Source organism: Nannospalax galili, unplaced genomic scaffold (assembly GCF_000622305.1).
Source record: "Nannospalax galili isolate Female #2095 unplaced genomic scaffold, S.galili_v1.0 scaffold571, whole genome shotgun sequence".
Lineage (NCBI taxonomy): Eukaryota > Metazoa > Chordata > Mammalia > Rodentia > Spalacidae > Nannospalax > Nannospalax galili.
In genome coordinates, this window is record NW_008330297.1 from 259,455 (window position 1) to 281,360 (window position 21,906).

At 42.6% G+C, this 21,906-nt stretch overlaps 1 protein-coding gene across 3 annotated transcripts in view; it reads left to right on the top strand.

Annotated features, from left to right (window-relative positions):
* Elovl6 (ELOVL fatty acid elongase 6) overlaps nt 1-21,233 on the top strand; it is a 143,139-nt gene extending 121,906 nt beyond the window's left edge. For all 3 annotated transcript variants that reach the window (XM_029568610.1, XM_008843449.3, XM_029568612.1), the window contains 2 exons: nt 7,756-7,907; nt 15,947-21,233. In XM_029568610.1, the coding sequence (XP_029424470.1) occupies nt 7,756-7,907; nt 15,947-16,377 (583 nt within the window). In that variant the 3' untranslated portion in view covers nt 16,378-21,233. The remainder of the gene's footprint in view (nt 1-7,755; nt 7,908-15,946) is intronic.
* The last annotated feature ends 673 nt before the right edge of the window (nt 21,234-21,906 follow it).

Sequence of the window (21,906 nt, forward strand, 5' to 3'; positions counted from 1 at the left end):
CTGCTTCTTCTTGTGAAATTTATGTGTCTTTGTGGTTTACTTTTTGGGCATGAAAAGCTGTTTCCTTTAAGTTTCCAGTTCTCTCTTGATTTTATATTGGAGTGGTCAGATTGCTCTTTTTGTCAGGAGTTCCCACAGAGGCCCAAGTCAGATGAGGATCAGATGCTCTCAGGCTTCTTCCTAAGGTCTGGATCCCTCCAGCAAAGATGTTGTCCTCAGGAATTTGGGGGTTGGACTGGCCTGGGAGCAGAGCCCAAGAAAGATGCTGGTGTCGGGCAGCTGGTGGCCGTGCCACCCAGAGATGCAAAGGTAGATGGGGACAGGAAGAGGCCCCACAAGCACCTGGGGACCAGGAAAGAGGCCGGCAGGTTGTGCAGGCCCAGGGACAAAACATTTTTTTCAAAAAAAAGAAATTCCTTTGTGACAGCTTGGTGAGTTTTCAGAAGCTGCTCTGAGTTGTATATTGAAGAGTCAACACCATAGGAACTGGGCTAGCCCACAACCTCTCCCTACCTGTTTCTTTGCCTGTAAAATAGAGCTGATAATGCCCCATGAAGCTAGCAGGGATTGCACCATTTAGGAGCTCAGTGAGGTTCCCCAAATGTGAGCTATACTAAGGGCGACAAGTATGAGCCAGCGAGAGCTGACACTGGCACTGTTGGCTCCGAGACTGAGGACGGAACTGGCAGTGGATACCTTCCTTTCTGGCCTTCAGTGTGCCTAAGGCACCAGTGGTTCTGGGCAGACAGAAGTCCCTGAAACTCGCAGTGAAACAACTACAGCTCAAGTCACGTAAGACCCTGCTGCACTTATGAAGCTACAGAGTCTTAAACTAAGGCATCAAATCCTACAGCAGTGTGTTCTGTTTTGTTCGATGACTGCTAATGGAGATCTACCCTATTATCATTGTTTTCTTAATCTCTCCATGCCTTCTCCCTCCCCACTCTGCCAGGCTGGTTTTTATCAGGTTAGTCTTTCAAACTTGGCCCCAGCATGTGAGTACCTTGCCAGGTACTTGAAACAAGTGGGTGATTTCCAAGTCATATACTCCAGGTGTAAGAATGCTGTTTAGCTGTTTTTAAACATGTCAGGTCACTGGGAGTCAAGCAGTCATTATTTTACCAAACATTCAGACCCTTAAGACTTTCTTCTTTATTTCAAAAAAAATTGCTTAGATTTACAAGAGAACCAAACTGATATATCAGAAAATAAAGTAAAACGACCTTGTCAAACAGAATCAGAACAACTGTTGGAGACTGAAGTTCTCTGACTTAGGGATAGAGTGATGGAGACAGCTGTGCACTGCATGCCCACTTAGCACATGTCTGCTAGGGCACATTATGGGCCACATAGCTTCTCTGCACTCTCCTCACTTTCTGTGTCCTGCATGAAGTCTTCAGGACTGCAGGACTTCATACTACATGTAGCGTTGCTTAGCCTGGGAGTTCAGAAGGATCATCACACTACTTAGCAGTCACTTCTAGATGCTGTTACAAAAGGAAGCTGCTTCGTGGTTCCAGGCTTACCTGTCAGCTCTCCAAAGAGGCTTTGTCCTGCCTCTATTTCCAATCTTTTCCATCATTGTTGCTCTCCAAGAAGGGAGTAATGTCTGATTAAATATTCAAAGTAAGCTGGTCATGGTGGCACACAACTTTCTTTAATTCTAGCACTTGAGGGGCAGAGGCAGATGGATCTCTGTTAATTCAAGTCCAGCCTGGTCTGCACAGCAAGTTCCAGGAAAGCTGGGGATATAAGAAGACACTGTCTCAAAAAGAAAAAGAAAAAAAATATATATATGTGTGTGTGTGTGTGTGTATCTATATATATATGTATATATATATTCAAAGTAAAAATAAATGAACCAAACTTAGAAATGCCACTCAATGGTAAAATGTAAAGAGAAATAATATAATTATACGCTCTGCATAGTGGAGGAACAGAGGAAGTAAATAATCAAATATCTTCGTTTAGCTGCTGACTTAATGGACAAAAATAGCCTATACTTTGACTTTCTGTGTTACTGTTGAAAACTGTCCAGCAAAGGTTAAACCAAAGCTGGCAGTTCTCTGCTGAGGATGCTGTCATCTTGGGTGGAAAGGCTCAGAGTCTGGGCTGCATGTCATCAGTAGCAAGACAATGGCATGGAGATGCCACGCTTCCATATAACACATGTAGTTCTTCATCCTCTACTAAGACTGAAACATCACGGTGGATACGGAGGTGGGTTCTGTTGTCATTGTCTTTCTTTCATTTGCTTTAACCTGCTCTGGGATCATTGGGTATTTGTTCTACTCTGGAAACTGAGTCTTAAGAACCATAGAAGCTCAAATTTTGTAATCAGAAACATCAGTGACCTCTCCTGTGTTTATAAAAGATTGCCATTGTTGGGTTAGCTGTTGCTATGTTTCAATAACAGACAAAATCTCAGACCTATTTTTCCTTTACTGATGGTATGATAGAAGTATCATAAAGCAATTCCATTACCCAATCCTGGAAGTAATTGTACCATTGATGTGGTTAGCAGAATTTAGGGGTAGTTGACATGTCACAATAAAGGCCTTTGGGGATCATGTTTGAATTCCAAATAAATGCCTTACATCTATATTGAGGCCAGTAAGGATATAACATAAGAAGTTTTTAAAATGGAAATAACTGAGAGCATTGATGATTACATTTAAGATTTCTTAAAACAGAATTTTGGAACTTTTAGTCATTAGTGAGATTCCATTTTGGTTTTTAGATGGCAATAAAATTTGAAAGTCAGAATACCAAACTATTCAGTCTTTTCTCAAGTAGATAAATGGTTAGAACTTATAGTCAGAGCATGAGTTAAAGAAATTAGCTAGATCTCTCATACTTCTTTTAAAGGGACCTTAATACTTGTTATACCTTTAAAAAAGAAAGCCACAACCTGAAGGCAAAAACTTGATTTCTAAATTTTTATTCTAAATGTTCTAACATCCAAAGTGGAATACACACACCTGGTATTCTGTCAATACTGCTGTTTCTATTGCGTGTGCATGTTTGTGTGTATGTGCCTGTGTTTTATATGTCTTTGTCTCCTACAAAAGGTTATAGAGGTTCTCCGCCTTCCTCGGGAGTACCACAATGCCTGACACTTGGTGTTGATCAAGTAGGCGTTGGTTCAGTAAATAGTCTTTTCTTACTAATCCTAATGCCAAGTTATTGTCCAAGGGCTGAGTAATGTTATATCTCATCTTCATCAGTCATAGCCTTGTTTCAGTACCACTGTGGCTGTTTATTCAGTGTATCATTGGTGATCTGCCACCTATTTAAATAGATTTTTTAAAATTATCAGTCTAATACTGAAAGCCATCTGGGGCTACAAACTAAAGACTCCCTGTACAACCTGGGACCCTCTCCCTTCCCAATTTACTGTCCACTGGATGTTGCTCACATCTCCCATGGTAACTGTTAATGTTGAAGAAATGCACTTCCCCCATCAGGAAACCCAGAGGTAACACTTCAACTAATTGGGGGCTGCAAATCTCCCCCCCCACCTCTTCGCTGCATTATGCAGCAAACATCTACCCCACCCCTCCGCAGAGCACTCTGCTGCCCCATTAATATCAGAAACAAAACTAGGCTTTGACAAGAGGAATTACATGTCTTCAAAATTAATAACTAGCTAAATATGTCCATGCAACCTTGCAGCCCAGGAAAGATGTTGCTGTGGTCATCTCCTCACATTAAGCACCATCGTCAGATTTTCAGCTCACCTGACACTGTAGCCTTAGAACAAACAGTCAGCTGACTAATGAAACCTTGCATGGCCGTTAGTCGGTTTTCTGTACCACCAGACTCCCGTTCGAGATGTGCGGTGGAAAGTGCTCATTGCTATCCTCTTGTGAATTCACTAGCTGACTTTTTTTTAATGAAAATCTGGAATCAGCTCTGTGGTGAAGTCAGTTGTGATCAGGGACCTGGGCCATCCAGGGGTGGAGGCTCGGGGTCAGCTCTTTGCACTGTGCAGAGCTGCCTCTGCAGGTCACAAGAACTCTGAGTTTCAAAAAGAATGGTGGCTACCGGCTGCAGACCTTGAACTGCAGCTTCGGGTGTGGAAGGAACGTTTCCTTATAAAACGACCAACAGTGTGACCCAGTGAGGGACAGGCTCCGTTGAGCCCGGCAGGAGACAAGAAGTCACCAAGCAGAGGCTGCATTTTTGTGGGTACATCACACTGTCTCTCCAGCTGATGCAATTTACAGAAGAAAGAAGTCACACCCTGAAGTATATTTTGGTAATGGGTCACATACAGAGTGATGCTGTTATAAAAACAGCCACTTGATTCCAGAGCACAAGCACTGACTTTCCAGGAGCTGGTGGATTCCCACAGATAACAATCGCTCTACTGGCTGAATGGCTCCCCAGGGCTCCCAACAGCAGAAGGCGCAACAATGCGCCTTTGCCCTCAGACACAGGCGCCTAATGGCTGGCATTGACACTTTCCCTCAAAAGTGCCACTGTCTTCGGTTCTGAGTTGGCCTTATTGTTCAGAGCTCAGGGAATGAGGCTTATGTCCAGATACGGGACAATAAAATGTGCTATACACTTGTTGTCAGCAGTATTGTGGGTCGCTGTTATATAAAAACCTTCATTCCTGCAATTCTCTGCAATGACCTCCCCAGGCTCTAACCTCCAATCTGTGAATACCTGTTTACCCCCAACTCAATTGCCAGGGCCACCAGCAGCAGCCAAGGTTAGCGTATGACTTTTACTGCTCCGACATCGAGAACTGTTGTGCTGAAATATTTAGCAACTGAACAGATAAACCGAATTGTGTTTAAGCATTAACATTTAGAAGTTGGTAATAAATCACGGTGGCCTTTGAGACCAGGAAGATGGAAGGAACTATTCCAAAGGTATTTTCTTTGGATCTGCTCTGATCCCTGGCAGAGCACGCGGTCTCGCAGCAAACACAGCCAAGGAAGATTCTGTGCCATGTGGCTTTGGGGTATGATGGGCTGGATTCAATGTGGGAAAATGATGCTTTAAAAAATATGCTTAGTGGTATTGAAAAATCATAGATCCGGCCAGCATGTTTTGAAGGATATCATCCACGTGATTCCTTGCTTTTGGCTTATGCAAAAGTCCTTGATGGCTCCTCTACTGGTGTATGAACAGCAGATAACAGACGCAGGAAACAGTTCACCAGCAGTATCAAGGCACTTTTTAGCCAAAAAGAGGCCTTCTGCACAAAATGTTAAAACATCTCTTGAAAATCAAATGTGTATATTGTATCTACCTAGAAGCTTTGGGCTGCAAGTAATGGGAGTCAGGGAGGAGTCTCCAAATGGCTAATGTGATAGAGATTTAGTTCTCAAAAGCAAGGTCTTGAACCCAGATAATTGGAATTGGAGTTCATTTACCACCTCAGCCACATCCAGAGGAACTGTTTTACTGTCCAGAGCTGGCTCTGTCTTCATCGTGTTAAAAAGCAAAGAAACCTTTTCCAACCTGAAGCGGCTGTCTCACATCACACTGGCTTGAATCAATCACGTCTACTCTAACAAATCTCTGCTACGAAAAACCAGTTTCGATACTCAAGATTGCTCCTAAACTAAAGACCAGGTGATGTTAGAAGAATAAGAAGTTGAAACAACCCAAACAGTGCAGAGGAGGGACTCTAGACTTTTCCATTAGGCAACCAACCTTGGGGCGACACTTCTGTGTTTCTGTTCCTTCCACAGCAGCAAAGTGTCTAAGGTGTAATACCTTAATTTGGAGATGTTGGAACTTTTCATATTAAAGGTCAACCATCATCTAGTGAGATAAAGAAAAAAAGCAAATAAGTTCGGCTAAGAAAAATCTCCATTATCCAACTTGGCCAATGAAATTCAAATGCCTATCCTAAATTAGGGTAGTTCGTGGACTATAAATACAGTTCCTCCAGGAAAAGGCATTTGAAAGTGACAAGGAGCCAGCCTTGAAGGAAATACCCACAAGTTCCTGAAGCAAAGAGACGAGTGCTTCAAAGGTCCTGAGGCAGAGAACAGGAAGTACCAGGCAGCACTAGTACACTGAGCAGGACAGCAGGCAGTAAAAATGCAGGTGGGTGATCAAGAAGTCCTTCCAAGGCCTGTGGAGCCTGGAAAGGAGTACAGGGGGTTGTTCTAAGTGCAGAGGGAAGCCACTGAAGGATTAAATGGTATGGAACTGGAAAATGGCAGCCACTAATTAGAGGAACACCACTAATGCAAACTTTGCCTTTCGAGAAGCTGCTTGCCAGGTTCTCAATTTAATAGGTAATAACCAGGAAGGAAGTCAACTTCATTTCCTTGAGTCTGTGAAAAGTCAACTTTTAGTTCTAGTTAAGGGGCATATTTTATGGACAGATTGGGTTATGGAGAGATTAACACAGTGGAATGGCTTATTTAGACCAACTCGAACACAAAAAGCAGTGATCCTGTCTTTTCTTAGACAAGAAAATTCCATTTCTAATTTGGTGAGGCTGCTACTTCATCCACAGTGGCTCACTCATTTAACTCCCGCTGACTTTAGACAGGGATTCTTCCCTATGGAGAGACAAAGGAAGGCTGGCATGTCTCTCCATGGTCTGTCCAGCTGTGCTTGCTGTGAGACTGTGGATTGCATCCTGGGGATGTTCGTGTAAGAGGTTCACTTTCAATGGAATCTCCTTGCTCTACTTGCCAAATCCTTTCATGTTTCAGTCTACGTCTGTATCCTTGGCAGGTCTGGTTGAAAGGGGTTTTTGTTTGGTTTTGCATCCGTTTATCCACAGACTTTCCTCTTTCGGACCATCTTTGTGGAGCATCTCTGCATGTTGGTTGCAAGCACATTTGCAAACAGTGTTGATGGTAGGGGTATGTGGTTCTAGGGGGCTCTCATGGTTCAGGGTGAGTGGAACTCCTAGAGGGGTGGGGTCATAGAGCTAAGCCAGGAAGAAGCTCCTTCTAGCACAATAAGAAAGATGACCAGAGAGCAGAAGGGGGCCAGGGACAGAGGCTTGGAGCCTGCTGGAGGAGGCCAAGTGTGCTGTCCAGATGTGGAAGAAGAGCTAGCTTAAAATCATGAACAGATTTTCAGGGAGGAGAGCCAGGTGGATTTGGAAAATGGATGTCGACAGAACTGAGGTAATGCCAAGAGCATACAGCGCCTCCGTCTCACTAGTTCTCAAGCCAGGTGAGATCCTGGTGAGGACTAAGTCCTCTTTTCCGTGACCTCATTTTGGAGCATTGATGATGAGCAAGTGGTCTTTAGAACAGAGTACTGAGAACTGTGCTAGCTTCTTGACAGAGTCATTGAAGACAATCACTAGGAATCTTCTCTGCCTTCTTCCTATCACTGCACAACCATCTTCTGAGCATGATTGTGTTAGTTACTTTCCTCATTACCGTGACCAAATATCTCATGGGAAGAATCAAGAGGGAGGACGGGTTTATTTTGATTCACAGTTTAAGGAGCAATACAACCCATCGTGGCAGGAGGAGAATTAGGTAGCTGGTAAATTATATCACAGTCAGGAAGCATAGGACCGGAAGGGTGGCCAGTGCATAAAACTTCAAGGCCACTCCAGTGACTCACTTCCTTCAGTAGAGCTCTACCTCCCAAAGGTTCCACAACCTTCCAGAACAGCACCATCACCTGGGGATTAAGTGTTCAAAAAAAGCGTCTGTCTGATGGGTGTTTCATATTCGGACTGCCACAAAGTTTAATTTCAGACATGCAATCACTTTCCTAACTGTGGTTTCTTTTCTCTTTTCCTTATGGAAGTATATTCGGTGCTGTTCGAACTGGTGCTTATATGGTGTACATTTTGATGACCAAAGGCCTGAAGCAGTCAGTTTGTGACCAGAGTTTTTACAATGGACCTGTCAGCAAATTCTGGGCTTACGCATTTGTGCTAAGCAAAGCACCCGAACTAGGTGAGTGTCTCCTCTTCCGTTTCCTATCCGTCTTGTTGCACCCTCATAGTCACATAACTTATTAAAAATGAATCGAGAGAAACACACAGTTTGAAGATCTGTCGTTACTGGGTGCAGAAAAGTTAGCACGGGCTTGAAGATTTTGACTGAGTTCTTTCTTGTTTACAACATCCTCTTAAATCTGCATCACGTGTATTGACAGAATAGTTTGCACATGCCACCTTCTTCTGAGCCACTTCCAAGAGTTCTCAAAATATACAGGGCCCCCTCTCTAAGGCCTATTAACAGCTCAGCTAATATTAGAATAGGAAAGAAAAAAAGAAAAAAAAGGAGCAACACAGTTATTTCCAAGTCCCAGACCTAAGCTGACGTTCATCTCTAAAGTTAGGATTCAGATTAGCAAATTAAGTTTTACATTTGGATATCTTTGTGTTCTCAATAAGAATTGCTAACTGTTGGTCTCTACTGTTTGACATTACTCATTACTGACCCTGGAGAAAGTAAATGTAGTTCACCTTCTAGAAATTCATAGAAAATGCTGACCATACTTAGAAATTTCCAGGACTTTTTCTTCAGTCTTTGATGGTCTTAAAGGTAAGGGTGGCGTAGGTTTGCAGAAGTGCTGACAAGTTAGTGGCAAAGATCTAGTGTGGGTAACATTGTGGGAAAGTGTGAGGAAGGAATCCGCTGGTGAAAGCTCTTCAGCGCATCCCTGAGTACCACCACCCACTGTCTCACACACTGGCTATGTTCCTGAGAAAGACTAGTCACTGGACCTCTTCATTTTGTTTAAACCTGGAATTAAGAATTACATGGCTTTAGTTCAAATGCTTCAGTGGTAGAACTTAAAAGTACGTATGTTCGTTGCTTTTCCTCTCTTAAAAAGAGGTTAGACATTGTAGTTTCATAACAAGCCTTCTACAGTTTTTGCTGTCGGTAGTATTTTGTAAAGTACTCCTAGTTCAAGCCCACTTGTTCAAGTAAGAGGTGCATCCTCCTCAATATGGTGGAAGGACAGCTGCCACTTCCCACAGCATGCTAGAAATCTGCCTGCGAGTAGTGCTCGCAGTTGGAGTGCCAACTGCCAGTTGTCTTCCTAGGTCAAAGACAAAAGAACAGTAGTAAGAGAGCTTTCTCTAAAAACCTTTCCTCAGAGGGACAGGGTGTAAGCACAGTTCTCTACCCAGTCCAGAATGACTAGATGTGTGTGTGTGTGTGTGTGTGTGTGTGTGTGTGTGTGTGTGTGTCTGTGCATGATGGACACATAAACAATCTCGGAACAAAATGCATTTACATAGATTGTTGTTGGTCAGTTAATAAATTCATTAAGCACCTGCCAAGAACCAGACATATAATAGGGATTAGAACAGAATGGCTACTTTACAAAGGCTTTTACAGTAAGAAGCCTGTAGAGCAGGCTCCAGGAAACTTTGGGGGGGGGGTGTGCACACTCATGTGTGTGTGTTCGTGCCAGTGTTTGCATGCCATGGTGTGTGTTTGTAGGTTAAGGGACCTTGGGTGTCAGTCCTCATCCTCCACTGTTGGAGACAGGGTCTCTTTGATATTTTCCTGCTGTTCACACCATGTTGTCTGGCCACAAACTTTGGATTTTGTTATCTCCACCTCCCATCTTCCCTTAGATGCTCACAGTACAAATCCAGCTTTTACATGGGTTCCGAGAAGTCGAATTCAGGCTCTTGAGCTTTTGTAGGAAGCACTTTTACCCAATGAGCGTCTCCTAGCCCCAGGAACATTCATCCTTGTATCAAGACCACTGCATATCCAGTCTTAGGCAGGAGACATTTCTTTCGAACTTGGATCTATAGACAGTACTTACAGTTACAGGTATGTTTTTAGGAACTTTTTAATTCAGTGAGAACATTTTTATTTCTTATCCCCCTTGGTGGAGAGTATATTCATCTTACTGGCTTTGTTTTGGCTTTGTTTCTTTCACTGTGATAATTTTTTTATTTTTTTTTTGGTCCTTTATTTTTCCTTTGGAGACAGGGTCTCGTGGTAGCCACAGCCGGCCTGGATTCACTATGGAGACCTGGCTGGCCTCGAACTTACAGAGGTATACCTGCCACAGCCTCCCAAGTGCTGGGATCAAAGGTGTGTGCCACCACACCCGGCTTCACAGTGATAAAGTTTTTAACTTAGACTCATGATGTTTTGGAATGTGGACTCAAACTGGGGTTGATCTCAGTGTATATTTTCTATTCTTAGGGTTCTTTAAAATAAAGTACTATATTGTTAGTTTGATAATTATTTAAGTTGGAGAATGTCATATCCCCCTGACTTTTCTTTTATGCTGTGTATCTTTGATACAGAAATGACTACAGATACTTAAGTGCGGTGTGTGCATGAAAGTGTGATCTCAAAGGTGGTGACACACACCTTTAACCCTAGCACTCAGGAGGCAGAGGCAGGCAGATCTCTGTGAGACTGAGGCCAGCCTGGTCTATATAGGGTATTTCAGGCCAGCTAGGGCTACAGGGAGATCCTGTCTCAAAGAAAGGAAACCCAGTTGATAAAAACAAAAGCATAGGACAACAGACAAAATATGTCCTTCTCACAAGGCAGTTGCCCTCCATGTTTCAACTACGTGGGTCAACCCCACTAGAGCCCTGCATTTAAATTATCTATAGAATCAAGCAGTCTAAGACCGTTTCTGAAGTGTAATGTCACGCCTCATCCTCTGAGCATTCCAGTGACCTCTACCTCCTACTACATGCAACGATGCTTTCATTTATAAATACTGTCTTTTCTCTGGCCCTTAACCCACAGATGCAAAGAAGCATACTTATCTTTCATTCTAGAAGGGCCTTTTTCCTGCCAGACGTCCTGTCTGCTGTGTTCTGAGTTCCACCCAGTTGTAGTTAAGGTGCTTCAATAAAAAGTGTCCTTTCTAGCCTCTTGGAGAGATGCTTTACTGAAGAGCCTCCGAGCTACCCAGTAGCGGTCATTTTTCTTTCCCAAACATGATTAGATTTCTGCTCTCTGACCTCCTGCCAAATTCCAGATTAAGTCAGAATTTTGAGATGGCAGAATTAGAATTCCTAAAAACTATCAGTGTAACACTCAGGGCGTTCAGACCTTCCTCCTCCATGTCGACTCTGACCTAACTGATCACCCTGTCCCAGTTCAGTGGAAGGCCTAATGCCCAACTCCCCCCTGCCCAAAGCAGGTTGAACACAGTCTACCTCTTGAGCCTGAGGCACTAGATGTTAGTAGATTTCCAGGGGTTTTTAAAATATTTTATTTATTATTTTTATTTTATGTGTATGTGTGTATTGCTTGAATTGTAGGTAAGTGCATCCGTGTCATGCAATGCCCACAGAGGTCAGAAGAGGCTGTCGGATCCCCTGGAACTGGAGTTATGGACAGTTGTTAGCTGCCTTGTGGGTACTGGGATTCAAACCTGGGTCTTCCGCAAGAACAGAAGAGCTGAGCCATCTCTCCAGCCCCGATTTCTAGGGTTTTGCCTGCAGGTTTTTAGGGGTCTCTTGCAGTTGTTTGGAGTGGCGTTATCCCAGCAGGAGAGCTCCTTCCCCCTGAGTCAGTCATTTCCCACAACCATGTGCAGGGATCAGGTTATTATTTTGAATTTTTGAGACAAGTTCTTGTTCTGTAGCCCACTCTGGACTTGAACTTGCTATTCTCCTGCCTTAGCCCCTGGGTGCTAGGATAGCAATGCCCACACCTGTATCTACAGTAATGGTTCAGTAATCCATTCTTTTGCAGTTAAAATATACCAAATTGTTAAACATTGTCTAACAGAAGCAATTTCCTAATAAATATTGACAAAGTTCTTTAATGAACCTGATTTAGTGACACAAATTCTTCATATAGTTCCAAATTTAAGATCTGACTACCCTTTCTTAATTTAAAAATATGAAGCAATGTCTTTCAAAGGCTCTAGAGCTCGTTCAGCAGTGACCTTATACAGGTAAGCTGTTGAGTGTCACAAATCTAAAGTTCAGTTCAGGCACCCCCAAGACAGCTCTGGTCCTTACCGTGTGTTTGCCTGGATGCCTTTTTATGCATTTTGGAGGTTACATTTTCTCCCAGTCTTTTGCAGTAAGGAAATCCTTATCACTACCATCTCATTTTAAAAGATTTATCCATTTGAATTAGCTAGAGTTCTTAATCTTTAGGTCCTACATTCTGCCTTTCCGTGTTCTAGGATTTCTGGAGTCCTTAATGAATACCAAAGAGAAAGATCTCATACATACACACCTATGTACAACAATGAAACTATTTCTAGCCCCCCAAAAATATACACTACAGTTTTCACTAACATTTTTGCCCTGATGGTTGAGATATAATATTCATATTGCAGTACAGTCATCATACCATCCATTTCTGAAACCTTTGCATCTCCTGAAGCTGAAATTCTGTTCGCATGCCCTATTCCTTGTCAGTACAGTAAGAGCTTCCTGTTTCAGCAGAAACAGTGAACTCATTTCAATGGATTTACAGGGCTACACTCTACTGGAACCAGGGAGTGCCAAATCTTCACTGCCTACTGTTTGGATTATATTAGAAACTGCTGAGATTTGCTTTTGTTAAAACTGGGAAACATCTGCTCTGAGTCTAGGTCCTTGCTCACCTGAGCTTGTCATTGTTTTTGAAACTCTGACTCAGCAGCACTCCAGCAAAGAGGGGCTCAACCATCTGTGATCGGCTATGCACACAGAGGCGGCTCACCATGTCTCTTGGTGACCATGATTGCCCTGGGAGGAGAGGACCAGCTGACTTCTCCATAGGCTCACAGACGTATGCACTGATCAGGTGCAGAGGCAGAACGGGTGGGTAGTCAAGAAGGACACTTGGGTACAAGAAATACCTTGTCCTACCTTCTACCTGTCTCTTTCTAAAAAACAGCTAGGCTAAAGGTCACAGAAGTCATAGTAAGAGCATAAACAAAAATAGCGAAAGTAAGTGACATGGCAGAAACCTTCAGGAGACCAAAGTCCTGTTGCTGACATTTGGCCATCACTAGTTTCATAATGCCAGGGGGCAGTTGGCCAAGAAAGGCTGGCTGGCCAACACCAGGCCCACAGTCCATTGGCCAGTATGCATTTCAGAGTTCCTTCTGCATGCCTATCAGTTCCATAACTTGGTATGACTCAGGTGAATGGCAAGTTTTGTGATGCTGCATGGTTTCTTCAGAGGAACTACACCTTGAACCAAAACGGCATGGCTGGTGCAATCCAACTGCTGTATCAACTGATCTACTGTGAGAGATGTTGGCTGGCCCCTTCCAGAACCCACAGTTTTCTCTTGCCATTGCCAGGAGCAGTAACCCTGACGTGGCTTTGTAGCAGAGCTTCTCATCTTCGTGACTTCTGACATCCTGACGTGTTCTGATACCTCAACAACATCCCCGAGATAGGAATGCCTGAGTCCGTTCTAGCAATCTGTCCTATTTTTTAAACAATGAGATTCTAATGTAAGGCTGATTGATAATGGAATTGTATCTAAAGAATTAGGCTAGGCAAGATGAAGTGCTTATTACTTTCACGGCAAATCACCTTTATTACAGTCGGGTTTTGTGTCAAATTGCTATTTTTATTAATGTTAAGAGACTCATTAGAAACATCTCAGAATTGACTACATTTGTTTGGAATATAAAGTTCCTTAGACTTCCACATTTTTCCCCCTGTTAACAAAGGCTGGCTGGAATTACTGTGTCTCTATCATAGTCCAGTGAAGAGAGGAAGGCACAGAGCACTAATCACTTAGAAACAGTGACTCTGACAGGCGTGACAAAATAGTTTAACATGAAGCAGATCCAGATCTCCTGACACCAGTGTAATCCTTAAGTATACATGTGAGAGTGACCATCACCATCTGACATTTTTTTTTTTTTTTTTTTTTTTTTTTTTTTTTTTTTTTTTTTTTGAAAAAAAAGAGGACGATAAATCTTTCACTGTGATATATCAAGCGATTATCTTCTGTCCTTTTTTTTTTTTTTTTTTTTGTCTTTTTGTCTTTTAGTCTTTATGAGACAGTGTCTCCCTGTAGCCCCAGCTGGCCTGGAACTGCTATGTAGACCAGACTGGCCTTGAACTCATAGAGATCTGCCTGCTTCTGCCTCCCAAGTGCTGGGATTAAAGACATGCACCACCAAGCCCAGCTATCTGACATTTTCAGATGTAATAAAGGTAGGCATCTCACAGGAGGACAGATTTCAATAGAAATTTTACAATAGATTCAGAAATGTAGCCACTACCAACTTACCTTTTCTGTTCCCAACAAATATGAAGTAATTATGTTTAATAATTCAGTAGGGAAATAAAGTAATAGCTCCTGGTGAATGGAATGAGGCAAGCCCAGCTATCTGACATTTTCAGATGTAATAAAGGTAGGCATCTCACAGGAGGACAGATTTCAATAGAAATTTTACAATAGATTCAGAAATGTAGCCACTACCAACTTACCTTTTCTGTTCCCAACAAATATGAAGTAATTATGTTTAATAATTCAGTAGGGAAATAAAGTAATAGCTCCTGGTGAATGGAATGAGGCATTACCTATATTAACCCAACCACAGCCATGCGAACCTTGAGTCTTTCCAAGGCCCAGAATCACTTGACCACTCCCATGGCAGGAATTCTAGACCATTTAGAAAGTAGGTGAGGGGTGAGCCCTGGGTGTGCTACTTCTGTGCGTGCATAATAAAATCTCATACTAGAAGAAACTTCTGGTTCTTACTGTTCTTCAAAGAGTCGTATTTGTGAAAGGTGTTTTTGTGTGTGTGTCGTACATGTACACGTTCATATCTATGTATGCGCCAGTGAACGGGCGGGTACGTGAGACCAGAAGCTGACTTCAGGACCTTCCTCAACCACATTTCACCTTATCTTTTGAGACAGGGACTCTCGATGAACCTGGAACTCACAGACTTCACTAGACTGGCTGCTTGGTCAGCCAGTGAGCGCCAGGGATCCAACTATCTCTGCTCTCCATCTGGGGTTACAGACGCTCACCACTCAGCCCAGCTTTTGACAAGGGTGCTAAGGAGCCAAACTCAAGTCCTGGTACTTGTGCAACAGATACTTTACCAACTGAACCATCTCCCCAGTTCTGAAAGATGGCTTTTCCATGTCTGAGCACCATAGGTACAGGACAGTGAAGTGGCATTTACCTGTGTAAAGCTGTCTTGTCCAGCAGACTGACAACATTTCCTCCCTTTTACTCGATGGAATTGCATGAATCTCTTATTTGTCTTGATTCTTATCTGTTTTTCTCTGTCATGGAAGGAGATCAGGGCATATTTCTAGCTTTTATCATACAGATTCTCTTCCTCAAAACACTGGTCTTTTTCATAGAGTTGTTAGAAAACCCCTGATAAAGGCTAGAGAGCCTTTTGACAGTTCCTTCCCTCATAAATGAGCTCTTATTTTCAGGCTTTACTCATTTGACTCCCTGACACGAACGAGCCCTTCACTCTCATCAGCAAATGTCCTTAGATGTCTTTGTTTTCTCCTTCCTCTATCTTCGTCTGTCGTTCAATTTTACTTTTTATCTTCTTCTTCTGGTTTGTGGAGCCAGGGATCAGATCTAGGGCCTGGCACATGCCAGGCCAGCACTCTACCACCACAGAGCTGTATCTCCAGCCCTAAATTGTACTTTTCTAGTTTAAAGGGACTTGGTATTTTACAGAGAGCTCACAAGATAGATGTCTTAACGGTATCTTGTGTCACATACTAAAGGAAATTATGATTCTACTACTTGAGAGATGATTAAGAATGTGTCGTTGGGCACGAGCGTCTGTCCAGCACTTCACTCTTCCTGATTGTACTTGCTCTGAGATGACTCACCTGTCTCCTCCTGGTCATGTTTCCTGTGACGCATGCTTGAGTTGAGAAGCATGCAGTCTAGTTGATAATGTCCATTTCAGATCAAAAGTGGGTAAGATTTTGTATTGAATACTTCTAAAGCGTGTGTGGCTTGCAGAAGGAACCCGCCCCCACCCCTTACAAAGCCATCCGCCATCCTCACATTCCTTCTTTCCCCTCTTTGTCTTCCAGGAGATACAATATTCATCATTCTGAGGAAGCAGAAGCTGATCTTTCTGCACTGGTATCACCACATCACTGTGCTCCTGTACTCCTGGTACTCCTACAAAGACATGGTGGCTGGGGGTGGTTGGTTCATGACTATGAACTATGGCGTGCACGCCGTGATGTACTCTTACTACGCCTTGCGGGCCGCTGGTTTCCGAGTCTCCCGGAAGTTTGCCATGTTCATCACCTTGTCCCAGATCACCCAGATGCTGATGGGCTGTGTCATTAACTACCTGGTCTTCAACTGGATGCAGCATGACCACGCCCAGTGTTACTCCCACTTTCAGAACATCTTCTGGTCCTCACTCATGTACCTCAGCTACCTTGTGCTCTTCTGCCATTTCTTCTTTGAGGCCTACATCGGCAAAATGAGGAAAACCACGAAGGCTGAATAGTGTTGGAACTGAGGAGGAAGCCATAGCTCAGGGTCATCAAGAAACATAATAGACAAAAGAAAATGGCACAAGGAGTCAATATGGTGCAGCTAAAACAAAATAAATATACAGGCAGACACAGAACCCGAGGCAGCTTAGGGTGATAATTAGGTCAACTTAACCCAGTAAGTTTATGATCCTTCTGAGGTGAGGACTCACTGAGTGTATCTCCATCTCAAAGCACTGCTGCTGAGGGGCCCTTCCCTCTTATCTGTCAACTCCAGGACAAGCATCAAAAGGGAGCCAGAGGCAGAGAAATAATCAAGCAAAAGCTGTTAACACTATACGGGGGGGAAAATGTCTTTACTAAGTGTTATATTTCTCTAAGGATGAAAGAATTTCACTTTAAAAACTATGCGAGCACACACATAGACACAATCCTTTCTAATCAATCTTTTTCAACATGGAGCTAGAGATAGTAGAAAAGATAAAAATGGAAGAGACACAGGGTTTATATCTAGAATAATAAGAAATCAAAGCCTTTTAAAAAGTTAGCTATTGTAGCCCCTTGAAAAAGATGTCTTAATCATTTTTTATTGCAACTAGGATTTAAAAGATTGGTATTTTTTCTTCCCCCTTCATTGCAAAGCCTCAGACTACTGAGTTTGCTATAACCAAACAGAGGGCAATACTTTTCCAAAGTTCTTTGTGGAAACGGTGCAGCCCAAATCCCAGAGCCTGTAGCTGAATGTCACATTACCAACAACTCCGCTCTTCCATGAGGTACAAGGCCTTATCCTTTGTTCAGTTGCCCCAGACTTCAGAACTGAAAACATAAAATCAACCCGTTGACTTGGAAATGGAATCTTGTACTATCTGTAAAAAACTCAGCCCATTGCACTGGAGCTGGAGAAGGGAGGCAGTGAGAAGAGGCAGAGCTGAAGATTCATCCAGTAGGCAATATGTACGCTATGCCCGGCCCTGTTTGACGTCACACGTGCGCCTGACTTTCCAGATGAAACCTGTGGGACAGTCCATATTTTCTATATTTTGTGACTTTCAAAAATAGATCTGCAGGACTCTGCCTGATTTGGGCTAAACACTGTTTCCACATCTGCTATTTGCTTCTTAAGCAGTGCAGAGTTGTGTAAAGTGCCCTCTGCTGGCCGAGTTGCGAAACTTCAGCAAACACGCTTCATAACAGGTCTGGCTGAAAATAGTTGAGAACAAACGGTCTGCGAAAATTAATCCTTAAGATTTAAGTGCTATCAAATACCTGTCATCCACTTAGCCAAATCAGAACACATCCCTTCTGCTTCAGGTCAGCTCCATAAATTTTTTAAGGGACTTTCACTCTGGAACTCGGTCAATTTATCAAGAGCCATATTTAAAGAAAAAAAAAAGCTAGATAATACTGTCTGTAATATTTCAGTCCTCTACAAGCCAAATAAATATGTCAACGTTCCTAGTATTTCAAAGAAGCAATTATGTAAAGTTGTTCAATGTGATATAATAGTATTCTAATTGGTTAAGTAGCTTAAAGATTAGGCAAACTAGAAAAGATTAGAGGCTAATACATTGCATAGCATATACACACATAACCACACATATGCACGGAGGCGTGGGGTATACAGAGCTGCAAAGCCCAGTGAATAGTAACACAATTTTCAGCTAGCAGAAACTATCGTTTATCTTATACCTTTATTTGAAAGTGTACAGTAAAGGGGATTTTTCACATTATTTTTATATTATTTTAGCTTTAATTGTGCTGTCATTCATGAAACAGCTGCTGTCCTTTTCTGTGAGAGACAGCAAAGGAGTTTTCAGCGTCTTTTATGTGTGGAGTTTAAAAGAATAAAGTTTTACTCCATTCTATATGAATGGCTTGAGCAGTGGACAGAGACTCCATGCAGATTGAGTCATGGCTGAAAGAGCCAGGGAGAGGGCTAAGCCAAGGAGGGAAGCCACTGCATCCACGTCAGATTAACTGTGTGTCTTTATGTGATGAGACATGATTGGAGGGGTGTGTTATTAGGGTGAGAGTTGGCATGAGATGCAAAAATAGATCCACTACAACAACTAAGAGGTCCTTAGAATGTGATTTCTCTGAGCTTTACAAACACTAGTGGACAGTCAGCCCTTCCAGTCTTGTCGCAGGAAGAAGGCAGAATAGTGGAAATGAAGAGGCCACATATCAGTTGACTTGAATTTAATCAAGAGATCAGTTTGAGGCTCATCTAGTTGACTTAATATGATCCAGTGGTTTATCCTAGAATACAGGTTACACTATGGAACTAAGCATAAGCCCTAAAAGACTAAGCAATGCTTCCAAAAGCACTTTAATTTTGATGTAGGCTTCATTCTGTATTCACTTGTAAAAATAACTTAGTATTTTTGTTTACAGAGTGAATGTCTAATCGTTTTTAAGCCAGCTAAATATCTCCCAATGTTCATCATAGGAAGAGAAAGCCAAATGTTTTTACACAGAATTCTGATATCGTAGGCTCAGCACTCGGTTTAACACATCGGCTTCACTGCTTTAAGTCTATCAAGATATGAGGCTGGATCACTGGCCTATGACACATCTGAGACCTGCCAGAGAACTGACTGCCACATAGATGATACTGCTGTCAACATTCCAGAAAAACCTGAGCAAGCTAGTTTTTGTAGCTGCCCCATTATGCTGCAATAGATGATCTTTATTAAAGATTTCCCACTGCATTCCAATCCCAGTATGCTAAAAACTTCATTCCTGGAGTCAATGAAAGCAAATGCTTGATTTCAGATTTGCAGTTTCATGTACTAGGTCTGAGCATCAACTCAAATGTAGAGTTTGCAATGAAATTCTAGTTAGAAACACTCCATGAGTAGGAGATTTTATCTGGGCCTTCTAGAGAAAAGAGCAGCTATTATTGTTATTTATTTATTGTATTTATATCCAATGCCAGGCCAAAGTACTGCGTTAAGATCACGGGTTAGGGTTATTATTCCAGGTAATTTAGTCCCATTTTTCTGATTATTCTGAACTACAAAAATTCAAGACTGGAAGGAAAATACATATGCGTTGCTTCAGGAGAGAGCAGTTTAGTTGTGTCCCTGTAACATCTCCAGCACTCCTGATGTGTCTGAAGAGACTGGTTAGTCCAATGACTGACATCTTAACTCGGTCAGAAACTTCATGGGGCTAGATTTTTGTTGTTGTTGTTGTTGTTGTTGTTGTTGTTGTTGTTAGAACGAACGCAAAAACTATAGGCATCTAGGACACCACCTCCAGTAAAGAGACCCACAGGGTTGTTTTTTGCTCTGTTTTAAGATCAATTGTATCTTCATGATAAGATAAAGCCTGTCACATTAGAGTGACAAAGCACCCAGAGTCAGTTACTGGAATAGAATGTTCCAGAAGTCTGCTCAGTTATCTGTGAGACTCACAGGTTCGGGTTACTGTCTTTTCCTTCTTCTGATAGAACACACTCTTCCTCCGAGACTGTGTCACACAGCAGAGTCAGGTTAGCACATTCTGAGGGGTGTAACAGTTCTTTAACCATTGTTGGATTGGTCAGGTGTTAAGGGAGCAGCTAGAATGGGGAAGACCGGATGGATTCCAATCTTGAGAATTCCAAGCTGTGAACTCTATGTGCTGGGCCCATGTCCATCTATCTCTCTTAGGCACATTTCCTGTGTGAGAATATCATGCTGGAAGCCTGATAGATGACTAGAGCTTTCTAGTCATCAAATGTGTCTTTTCCCAGTCTTTGTTTTGATAATATTTTGCTGTCAGTTTGGAACAGAGTAGGGCTTGAGGTCGTGCTGTGAATCATTGCCTTCTAGAGCTCCTTAACATCATTCTGGCCATATGTTTATGTCCAGCACCCATTTCCTTGTGCCTCAGACCCCTTGCCATCAGAAAGCGACTTGGGTAAGAATTCACAGCATATGGTCTGTCACTCTTGATAGAGCAGAGATGTCCCATTTTGTTCTAATACTCAATATGGTGGGTCCCAGTTGGCCAGTGAGCCAGCATCTCCTGCTGGTACCTGATAGTGACATAAAACAGGTGTCATTGTCTGTACAGGATGCTCAGCCTATTGTAGCAGACTGCACATAGAGACACAAGTAAGCCATATTGCAGAGTCCATGGCTGGAGCTAGTTAAACATACATCTACCCAGAGCTCAGAAAACACCCATAAGCCTGTTGGATTATCCAGTCACTTCCCTCATCTTCAGATACTTGGAAAAGTCAGGATACACAGGGGGAGGGATCCCAAGACCTCCTGCATCCACAGTTGTTTGGTGGTACATTGGGAACTGTCTGTGCGTGGTTTTCAAGAAGTCTTGTAACTACACTTAGATTGCAGGTCAGGCAGGCCAAAGTCAGATATTTCCAGATGTTGACACCTACTGCATTGTAGTCAAGTTCTCCTGAAGCAATTTGTTAAGTTGCAGAAATGAATCCACAGGTCAGAATATAGATGTATTGTAACCCAGTTAGGACACATCTGAAAGGGCCTGACTCCTGTTGGTGTCAACGTTATCTTTCCAATGATTGGTGGCGCCTAAGGCTTTTTTTCCTAGTGGACAGAAATCAAAAAGTAACCTCATTGTGTGTCCCAGTCATGTGGTTGTGTTGTTTCAGTCAAGTATAGGTCTGAACATGACCAGGCTAGAGACTACTCACTGCTACCCCCAAAACCACTGGAAGATTCCATTTCCTAGGCCCCTAAGCTTAGATTTAGAGGGAAACGCACTCATCCAAGCCTCACACAGCAAATCACAGCGGTGTTGGAATTGTTATTTTCAAGTGCTCATTTCATGACATTAAAAAATATTTTGGTGTATTAAGATTAAAAATAAAATCATCATAACTTTTGATTTAAAACTTTCTGTTTATCGTTTGTTCTGGGGCAGTTTAAAGGGGACACCAAGGACACCATAGGTTAACCAGAATCCTCTGGAAGATCATTCCTACACCCATGTGTTCATGGGACACAGGAATAGACAAAATCACCCATGTGTTCTCTGGCAGAACCCTGCAATGATGTGGACGGACCATGCACACATGGGCATCAATTCCATGAGGTCTCTGGCCGTTCAGGAAAAACTTGTCTAGAGCATTCTACAGGGGACATGCTTACCACATCTGTTGGCTTCCCAAGCAGTCCTAGTAAGGCAGACAGAAATCAGATCCCAGGTTTTTTGTCCTTTTTTAAAGGGAAGATGTGCTTGTTAGAGCCAAGGTGGTAGAGGGAGGAATGAGGACAAGGGTCTCCTTTAAGTCTCACCACAGTCATTGACAGTCATTTGAAAAGAAGCTGAATATAATATAATGAAAATTCTACTTCTCCACACTGAGCTTTGTCATGTCACAAGACAAAGTGTTTGGGAATAAAATACACTGGGGAAAATTTTTAGCAGGGACAGTGTCCTGTAGTCACTCCTCAGGACATCATCACATACCTGCAAGTGTCAGAGGCAGTCCAAACCAGCCACTCAGTGCTCATAAAATTGCCCAACTTTCAAGCTCCATGCTCTGCCCACCATGCCTCACGCTT